This window comes from Cibotium barometz, chromosome 13 (genome assembly GCF_041138505.1).
Source record: "Cibotium barometz isolate CiBa-2024 chromosome 13, ASM4113850v1, whole genome shotgun sequence".
NCBI classification, from domain to species: Eukaryota; Viridiplantae; Streptophyta; class Polypodiopsida; order Cyatheales; family Cibotiaceae; genus Cibotium; species Cibotium barometz.
The window spans coordinates 53,580,058-53,590,061 of record NC_141058.1 but is presented as its reverse complement, the minus strand read 5'-3'; the positions used below and the strand labels follow the sequence as shown (position 1 = coordinate 53,590,061).

Genomic DNA, 10,004 nt, shown 5'->3' with positions numbered 1-10,004 from the left:
TTAAAGAAAAAATATGTCTAGGATAAGGTGATATAGGAGGTAGAACACAGGTTTAGGGCTAAGGACTTGAAAAACACACATGGTCGCAACCTTTGACTACAAATTTGAGAGGAGGTCTTTTAAAAAAATGGTTGTCTATGTATCCATGTAACCTTTGTATCATAAATAATATTTCTACATAGTAGTTGCCAAAAATTCATGATAGTAGAAGAGCTAGATGAGATAATCCATGATGACATGTAATCCATTGGTTTTGATTTAGATGTGCAAGGATCCATTGATTTGGAAAACCATGAGTCGATTGATTCACCAATCTTGATTTTTGTTCTATAATTCAATTTTAAAGTTGAAGAACTATAAGCGAATACACGTGGTGGGACCATCTATGTCGGCGAGGGGGGTGCATGTGAGTCTGGACTCTTCCATTGCCTATGTGCTCTCTAGCATAGGGGACCTTGAATCTACTATCATTATTATGAAAGCTCCACGCTCCTCTCTACCACCATTCCGGAATTCCTAAGCTCCTCTCTTTTCTTTTTATACACAAAGACAATGTCGCGGGTGAATCAGCATCCTTTGCATGTCATCTAAATAATTATAACCAGAGCTCATTTACCCTTAGACATACCATCTCTCAACATCCTTCACATGCACTCTAAATAATTATAACTAGAGCTCATTCTTACACTACTCTTAGATATACCATCACCTACTTTCATGATAATGGCTATCTGGATTAAACATCGACATATGCATACTATGAATTTTTGCCACCACCATATATGTACATGATATAGGCTACAATTTCTTCCCGCCATCCTTATCCATATTGCATAACAAGAACCTTCATGAAAACAAATGCCTACATGGGTCGAAATTTACACCCATAGGCTATATGATGTTTGCCTCTAAAATTGTCTTGTCGAAAAACTATTTCAATTTTCTACTCTTTTAACATGCTTAGGTTTACTCAGAGCCTCCATAGTTACTGTCTTCTATATATATATATATATGAATAGGAGTCTACCTTTGCACACCTATAAGTTGACCTCTTTAAACTCTTAACATTGGTTGTATATCATGCTGCCCACTATCTACTTATAAATAATAGAGCAAATAATTATGTCATGCAAACTGTCAAGGTAAGTATATACTAAAGGCTTTGCTATTTGGGTCTAGAAATAGACTCAAGGATGTTTGTAGGACTTTTAATAAATTATGGAGCTTATATTGTTATGTGTTCTAAAATTTTCTGAGTGCTTGTTAAATAATGTCCATATTTATGCACAGTGTGGTAGATTTTGTTCCAAGAAAGTTCCATTAAAAAAAGTGCCTTACATTTATGAAATTTATAAAATAAATTTTTATTTGAAAAAGATTGACATTTATTTAAGTTGTGTAGACTCCCATGCCGTTTTGTAAGTCAAATTTATTTTTATGTCACAAACAATAGTACTTTATAAATCTACAAAGGTCACACATATTCTCAATCAAAAAATAATAATAAAATTCATGTAATTTTTAAATTCATACATGGAATTCTAGATGTGTTTTCCAAAAATTATGTTTTTAAGCCATTTTTGAGATTTCACACATTTTGGGAGGGAATTTTTTTAGGTAACCCTTGTTAGTTACCTATTTTTTTGGCAATAGTGTTTAGAGCCCATGCTCAAAATTTCAGCACTCTTGAATGTAGGTCAAGAGTTTCCACCAAATCTTGTGGATTTTCCAACAGTATATCATTGTGTAATACACACATCACCAAGGTAGGGTGAGAATACCAAGTCAGCACCTACTAGGTCATCATAAGTAGTAGAGCCCATGCTAAAAAATTCAGCACTCTCGAATGTGGGTCAAGAGTTTCCACCAAATCTTGTGGATTTTCTAAGAATATATCATCGTTCAATACACCCATCAGCAAGGTAGGGTGAGAATACCAAGTCAGCACCTAGGTCAATTTTGCAAGTTGGTGGAATGTTACTATATTTGGAGATCAACCTTCTAATGGGATGAGAGATAGTTGAAGAGTTGAGATCATCATCATCCCACGAGGTGGTTGGGGAACGGGGACTAGAGATCAACTCAAGAAGAGGAGCAACATGATTCTTGATTTTTTAAGCTATGGCAAGATCCCTCCTCTCTCTATTTTATATCTACTCTATCATTTCTACAAGCCACCCTTTCTTAAGATCCTTGTTTTCTTGTGCCAATGTGCCACATGTTGTCTTTTGTTGGTCCCTCTCCTTTAAGTGGCATATGGTGTCTTGCATTTCCTGTTGTGTTTTGAGTGATCTACCTTCCAATTCCTAGTACTTGGCCTCTGCTTTTTGTAGTGCTGTTTTAGTCTTTTTTGTCACATTTTTTATTTCTTCTGAGTAGAGCTTCTCTTTTTCCTTTAGAGTCTTTTGAGTTTTTGCTAGTTCGTCCCTCAAGTAATTCCTTTTAATTCCCATGTGAGTGCGTGAACCATCTTGATCTACGAGATACTTTTTAAAGGATTCCTCCTTTTGCTTGTGATTTTGTCTCATGGTATATATTCCTATACTTGAGGCTAATGGACACTTTCTCCATTTCAATTGCTTTGCCACCTTCTTTCTATAGAGTGGTTGCCATGCTGTTGGACTCATGGAGTTTCTACATCAATTTCTCATGAGAGTAGTGTTCCAAATTATACATAATGCTATCTTGGGTGCTTGTAGGATCAGGGAGCCCAGTTTTGTCCACTTAGGCACCCTGTAAATAGTAAAAAAACAAGCATTTGTTTACCTTTAGTGGCTAATATCTCCTAGCAAATTAAGGAATTTACTTTCAAGTTCTTTTGTTGGAACATCACATTAAAAGTTAAAAATATAGTTGCATAATCTGATTAAGTGTTAAATAGTCAAAAGTCCTCATTTCCTTAGGTACAAAGTCAATGTATACACCTTATCCCAAATTTGGGAATGATTCCATAAAATGCTAATATCTTTTATATATAAACTCATATGAGATTCCCACTTTGTACCTTAGATCTTCACATAATGTAGAGCTTAACTTGATTTTTTGAGAAAATTTTACGCTATTTGTCTATTTTCTTTAAATATTTCAATGTATTTAAAGTATTATAATATATGCCGCTTTTTGTCACTTAAAATGCTCAATCTTGTAGATAAAAAGAGTGGTAGATAGTGAGACATTAGTAGAATGTGGTGGTGAGTAAAATTTACAAATCCAATGGTTGGATTTTTAATGGTCTTTTTTCCAAAATTCTTCCAGGCTATGAGAAGGCCTACAAATATTAATAATCTAATTAGTAAATTACATTTTTGATGTAAATCATCTAAAACCTATAGAGAATAGTGTACTTGTAATGGTGTATTTATGAAAAAACAAGTTGGATCACTCTAAGTATGGAAAGATCATTTTTAATCATTTCATCATATTTTTGATTAATTAGACTAATTTATATTAATTTAAGTTATATTGGGTTAATTTAAGTGCATGTGTATTTTCTATTGGTTGCTTGATCTTATGTGAAGTACCATGCCTCCCCAAATTTACTCTCCAAGCATTGTCCTAGTCTAACAAAACTGGACACCCTAATCTTGCAACAACCCTCTTGTACTATTTTGTCAAAGAGGAGCTGACAACCATTAGGCCCATCAGTTGCCTAGATGGTCTTCTTGTGGTGATCCACATATTCCCCTTGAGGATTCCTCCCACAGGGGTGTGTGAAACTCATGGCCATCTGCAAAATTCTAGTAATTAGTGTGTGTTTTGTTGAATGGAATTTAAAACATGTTTAGTATTTGAAGGATTTTGCAAAGCGAGTATAATCTTAACAAGTTATAATAAAATCCTTACCAACAAGGATACTTTGATGTTATTTATAATTGTAAGTTGGAGAGATACCTTTGTTTGGATTTGGCGACACTTATTTTATCAATATTTTAACTATAAATTGATCCATGAAGATGGAGGTGGAGGCCACCCATGTGCAGAGGGTTCTTGTGGTGGATTGGATTTGATTATCAAAGGCTGGGACATTGGAATCCAGAGAAAGTGATTACCCTAGAAGAATCCTTTTGTTGTGGTGGATTGGATTCTATTGTCAAAGGCCGAGACATTGGAATCCAGAGAAAGTGATTACCCTAGAAGTATCCTTGGGCTCTTAAGAGGCTTTTTGGGATCCACATCATTCATCGTAATTTCTTGTTTTTTTGGATTGTACTTACAAATGATGTATGTATTTTTTTATTGTGATTATTGTAATGATTTGTGTGGGATGTGTGACTCGTGGTCATGTGTAACCATAGCCTAGAAAGACTTACAAGTTTCCCACTCTTTGTCCTCTTCAATTTCCACAACTCGTGTCATGTTGACTTGCAACTCTTGGAATCTGCGTTTGTTTTTTTCCTCATGTTCTTTAGCTCCCTTGAAATCTTGCCTTTGCATTTCTTTTTTTAGTTTTTGGCCGTTCTTGGGCAACATGTATGATTTTCAATTGTTCCTCCATTAATGGCTCAAAATATTAACGGAGTTTGCTGCCATTGACAAAGGTATCCACCATAGGAGTTCCATCTAATTTTTCTAATCAAACCACAACACTTTTGGACAATTCAATAATTTTGTAAGGTCCTAAGCTTCGGAGCTTTAGTTTCTTCTTTTCTTTCTTGATGTTATATATATTGAAGTTACGTCACCCACGTGGAACTTACCCTTTTTAATATTGACATCAAACAAACGTTTTCATCGGCACTTCTCTCTCCACATTCCGATCACCGTATATAGTTGTGCTTCATTCAGCTTTCACAATTCAACCAATTGTTTAGAAAGGTCATGGGTTGCAAGATTTTCTTCTTTCGCTACCCACAAGGTGGGGATCAACAATTAAATAGGAGTGATAGCATCAAGACCATATACTAAGAAAAAAGATGTCATGCCAGTAGCTATTTTGTAAGCCATTTGATAACCCCAAAGAGTAGTGGAAAGTTTGAGTTCCCATTCTGAACATGACGCCTTATAGTCTTAGTCAAGTTCGAACAAAGGGATTTATTTGGTGCTTTTAGCTTGCCCATTTTCTTGTGGATAATAAGGTGATGATTTCCTATGGATGAATTCTTCCAATAGGAACGTCACTACTTCATTCAAGACATGGGTTCCTCTATCTCTTATAATTTCTAGGGGACAACCAAATCGTGTGAATACATTTTCGTACAAAAAACTTGGCAATCGACCAAACATCGGCCGACACTGTTGCTTTTTCTTCTGCACATTTGGTGTAATAGCAAGTATCCATGCTTCTCGTGGCCTCTCATGTGTATGTAAAGTTTATAGTTGTATGTTTTATGTGTTGTTTGCATGTATGCAAAAGAGGTGATAAACGTCGACCTCCTACTGATGAGCTGGAGGAGCACTATGTGTTCAAGCATGGCACTTATGCCTTGCTTACACACAAGAATTTAGCATGACGGTGAGAATGTGAATTGGGCAGTTGTGGTTTCGGTAAGTACTTCGTACCTTTTGAATATATGTTATGAGCTTGTAGATCACTTTAGTTTGCAGGGGTTGATTTGTGGGTATCGCATTGTTTTTGCAGAGAGAAATACCTGAGCCACCCCAAAGGAGACTAGCTCGTGGATGGATGCCCCTTAGTAGCTCTCATCTACAAGCTTCTTTTTGCTTAGATATGTAGATGGGGTTGTATAGATCCATTTTGCACCCTTTTTGGGGTTGTATAATTTGCTCGCTTGTACGACAACATTTATGTTTGCAACAATTTTCATATAATGTTTGATATCTGGTTGTGGCAATTACTCATATCATTGTACTAATGAATCTTTGTCTTAAATGTTGAATTATGTCAATTTCTTCATTTGAGACCAGTTGAAGCAAGGTCTCTATACATTTGGCATAATGGTGCATCCAAGTACAAATCTGCACTTGGATGCATCATTATAAAAAAAAACTTAAAACCTGCATTTGGCTTTAACAACATCGAAAAAGATGTTAGAAGTAGCGTCAATGCATCAAAAAGATCGTCTAAAAAAGCGTCGAAATATCAATAATAACTGAACTATTTTTTGACTAGTTTTCAGACAGATGTAAAGACATTTTTTAAGACACTTATTCTGATAGATATAGACAATAATTTCCACGGTTTATTAGATCATTGTTTAGATGAGTATACTGACGATTTGATACTGATGGAAGTGTTGACATGCATATGGACGTTCCTTTATTTTTATTGTAATTCATTTTTGTCGGATTAAATGTTGGAATTTAGGCGGTCTATAGTCTCTTTTTGTAATGGTTTTGCTCTTACTTTAGATTCTTCTCTTTTTCTAACGGTTTAGCTCTTACTTTTGATTCTTCTCATCAGTGATTTCACTAACGTAAACGAAAACATGTGAATATGTTAATAACATATGTTAATAACACAAAAAATCTTGTGATCGCATGTTATATTCACAAGGCTTTCACAAGGGCCTAAAAAAATTATCTTTGTCGGGCATAAAAAATCTTCTTAGGTGGCCACTGACCTGCTATTATGTAAAGATGGTAACATGAGAATATGTGAATAGCTTATTCCCATGTGTAGCCAAGCTTTTAAGGGGTTCCCAAATGGCAAGTGACGTGTTATTTTGTGAACGGTAACATGAGAACATGTGAATAACTTGTTCACATGTGTTATTATCACAAAAAATCTTGTGATCACGTGAATATTAAATCCCTGCTTCTCATTTATAATGGTTTTCTCTATGTTACTTTTTCTAATGGTTTTCTTTTGATTTTTCTCTTTTTCCAATGGTTTAGCTCTTACTTTTGATTCTTCTCTTTTTCTAATGGTGTTCTTTTTCTAATGTTTTAGCTCTTACTTTTGATTCCGTAAGTGATGGCATCTAATGTGTGTGAGTAGTGTACTTTCAAATTTTCAACGGGGCCCAATAATAATACTCAAAGCTTCTGAGAAACACATAATTAATTTGCACTATCTCTATATTATCTTAAGGAAGAGTTTCACAGAGCTGCCACGTGGTAAGATTTTGGAGGTTCGGGAAGGAGAGGAGGAAGTTTGGGTAGAATTTGATTTTGGAAGCCTCAAAAGACGCGCTTCACACACGGGTTCCCAATTAGTATTAGACAAGAGCGAACAGAAAAGAAACAGCGTTCCATTGTGTCGATGGAAAGAAGGTTGGTGGGATGACGGGTCTTCAAGGTAGGTGGTCAAAAAGTGTAAGATGTGGTTATCTGGCCACTGTACTGTTCAAACTCAACGGGCGCCAAAGTCAGCCAATGTCAAGGAATTTTATGCCAATGTCAAGGAATTTTATGCACGCAGCATAGGGACGCGCACACCTTTACGACATATTTGGCCGGTGTTGTTGAAGGCCTTACTTACAAGTCAAGGACTTCCCGCGTTGGTATTCCTTAGGTATGCATTGGACAACTGGCGGCCCCTCCGCTGCTTATTATATAACGTACAAGCAGCAGCAAGGGAATTCCAGCCATCACACGTGAAACACGCGCGCGCGCGCACACACACAATGCCTGGCCTTCCCTTGCCTCATATTGGCTTTGAGCCCACTATCGTCAGATTCGAGAAAATCACCGCGAATGCAGCTCAAGTTCAAGAATCAGTGCTCAATTCTATACTGGAAGAGAACGCTTCTTGCGAGTATCTCCGTAATTTCCGATTGCCCAACGGACACATTGATCCCCTCACTTTCAGAAGGTGTGTGCCTATGGTCACTCACGCTGACTTGAAGCCTTACATACAGAGGATCGTGGATGGTGAAATCTCCTCCATTCTTACGGCGTCTCCCATCGATGCCATCTGCTTAAGGTTTATCTGAGTATAGCTTGACATTCCATTCAAAATCTAATCTTATCGATCGTATTGCTCTGTAATTCACTCATATGATGAGTAAAAAAACATACCAAAGTGAATTTATATCTACCATGTATTAATGAGATTCAGCTACTGCACTGATCTGTTCAGCTCCGGAACTACTGATGCACGAGAGAAATACCTTCCTTACCACGAAGGCTTGAAGGCAGGTACCTTGGAGGTGGCTAGCATTGCTGCTGCATTCCGAGATCGGTGAGTTGAGACTTGCAATATTAAGGTAGCTTACCTGTAGATCGTATATATAATTGCTTGTTCGACTCATGATACCTCTTGCATATAGCGCGTGTGTATGTTTCTCTTCCTTCCTGGGGATCCCTATTCCACACTATTGCTTTGATGTGCTCGACAATCCTCCAATTTTTTATTTATTTTTTAATAATTCATTGTGGCTAATTACACAATCCATATGCAGCGTGCATCCAACCGCACCAGGAGCTCGAATACTGGAGTTCCTATTTTGTGGGAAATTCTCCACTACAAAAGGAGGATTAAAGGCTGGGACTGCAACAACGCACATGATTAGGAGTGATGCCTTTAAATTGAGGCAAAAGCGCAATGGCGTGAGGCCATGCAGTCCAGACGAGGTGGTGTTTGGCTCAGATTGCTGGCAGTCAATGTATTGCCATTTACTGTGTGGCCTTCTGTACAGTCAAGAAGTGGAGGTGTTAAGCTTACCTTTTGCATATACATTAGTGGAGGCTTTGAGAACCTTGGAGAATGAGTGGCAAGACCTTTGCGAAGACATTAGGGTTGGGAAATTGAACCCTAAAATCACAGATAATTCACTGATGGTTGCAATGGGCGATGTAGTAAGGCCTGATCCTAAGCTAGCAGAGGTGATCTCGTTGAAGTGCAGAGAGTTGATGGTGGGAGATTGGAATGGGGTGATAGAGGTGCTGTGGCCCCGGTGTAAATATGTGCTTTCGATAATGACGGGGGCGATGGAGGCCTATGTGGAGAAGCTGCGGCATTATGCCGGCTCCAAGGTGCCCTTGGTTAGCGCTGACTATGCTGCCACAGAGGGTTGGATTGGAGTGAATGTAAACCCAAGGTCAAGCCGCCCCAGCAACGTTTCTTTCACTATTGTTCCCAGCTTGGCCTTCTTCGAGTTTATTCCCTTGCACAGATCTAGATCGAGCACCACCAGGAAGTCCATGAGCGCCATTGACGACGTCCCTGCCGTTGCAGCTATTAGTGGCCCCTCTTCAACTGCCGCGTACGAGGAGGGCTCCCCTGTTGGCCTGACTGAAGTTAAAGTTGGCCAAGAGTACGAGATCGTCATGACAACCGCATGGGGTAAGCAAGCCGCCTCCTTTCTTGATCATTAATCGTTGGTGGATGACGAAATAATCGCATGCCTGGGTTGCGGCATCGGTACGCCGTGGGCGGGAATCAAGCATTAACCGGCCGCCAACGTTTGAAATTAGCTGACTGATCACCCATTAACTATTTGCTTGCGCAGGACTCTATAGGTATCGACATAAACATCGACAAAAACACAGAGAAGGACTTGAAAGTGGTGGTGAGCCGGGCGGCCAAGCGGCTCAGAGAGGTGAGTGGGAGGGCCATTGAGTTGGTAGACTACACAAGCTACGCGGACCAAAAGACAGCCCCCGGACACTATGTCATCTTCTGGGAGGTGCGTGGCGGCCGTAACAGGGCATGTGCGCACGACCCACATGAACAACAACAACAGCAACAACGTGGAGAGGATAATGCTCTTGAAGACACCCAGCTTCAGCAATGGCTTGCAGAATGTGCCACCCTCATGGACTGTGCGTTTGTTGAGCCTGGCTACGTCACCTCTCGCAAAATGAGTACAATTGGCGCCCTCGAGCTCTGTGTGGTCCGTCCTGGAACCTTCTCAATGCTTCTAGATCGCTTCTTATCCAAAGGGGCGGCCATCACGCAATATAAAACACCTCGTTGCATTGTCTCTTCCGATATCCTCTCCATTCTCCGTGATAGCACCTCCGTGACCCTTTTTAGCTCAGCCACCTTCCACTAGCCAACCACCTCCTTGACCTTCTGAGTTCTAGTTCTCATTTGAGGGTAATTTTATCCACAGGTCCTCCCTGTGGTTTGATCTATGTACAAAAAGGGAGATTCGCTA

At 39.0% G+C, this 10,004-nt stretch overlaps 1 protein-coding gene across 1 annotated transcript; it reads left to right on the top strand.

Annotated features, from left to right (window-relative positions):
* The first annotated feature begins 7,449 nt into the window (after positions 1-7,449).
* LOC147632842 (jasmonoyl--L-amino acid synthetase JAR6-like) lies at positions 7,450-9,597 on the top strand. The gene is made up of 4 exons (XM_086806945.1): positions 7,450-7,825; positions 7,982-8,083; positions 8,304-9,187; positions 9,354-9,597. Exons 1-4 carry the CDS (start codon positions 7,527-7,529, stop codon positions 9,461-9,463), a joined length of 1,395 nt encoding a protein of 464 aa, XP_086663071.1. The 5' UTR covers positions 7,450-7,526; the 3' UTR covers positions 9,464-9,597.
* The last annotated feature ends 407 nt before the right edge of the window (positions 9,598-10,004 follow it).

What these genes read in the sequence shown, in the direction of transcription:
- LOC147632842 (XM_086806945.1), top strand. Translation starts at nt 7,527, where the DNA reads ATGCCTGGCCTTCCCTTGCCTCATATTGGCTTTGAGCCCACTATCGTC. An exon ending in ATCGATGCCATCTGCTTAAG is followed by an intron (nt 7,826 to 7,981) that starts GTTTATCTGAGT and finishes TGATCTGTTCAG; the next exon opens with CTCCGGAACTACTGATGCAC. An exon ending in GCTGCTGCATTCCGAGATCG is followed by an intron (nt 8,084 to 8,303) that starts GTGAGTTGAGAC and finishes ATCCATATGCAG; the next exon opens with CGTGCATCCAACCGCACCAG.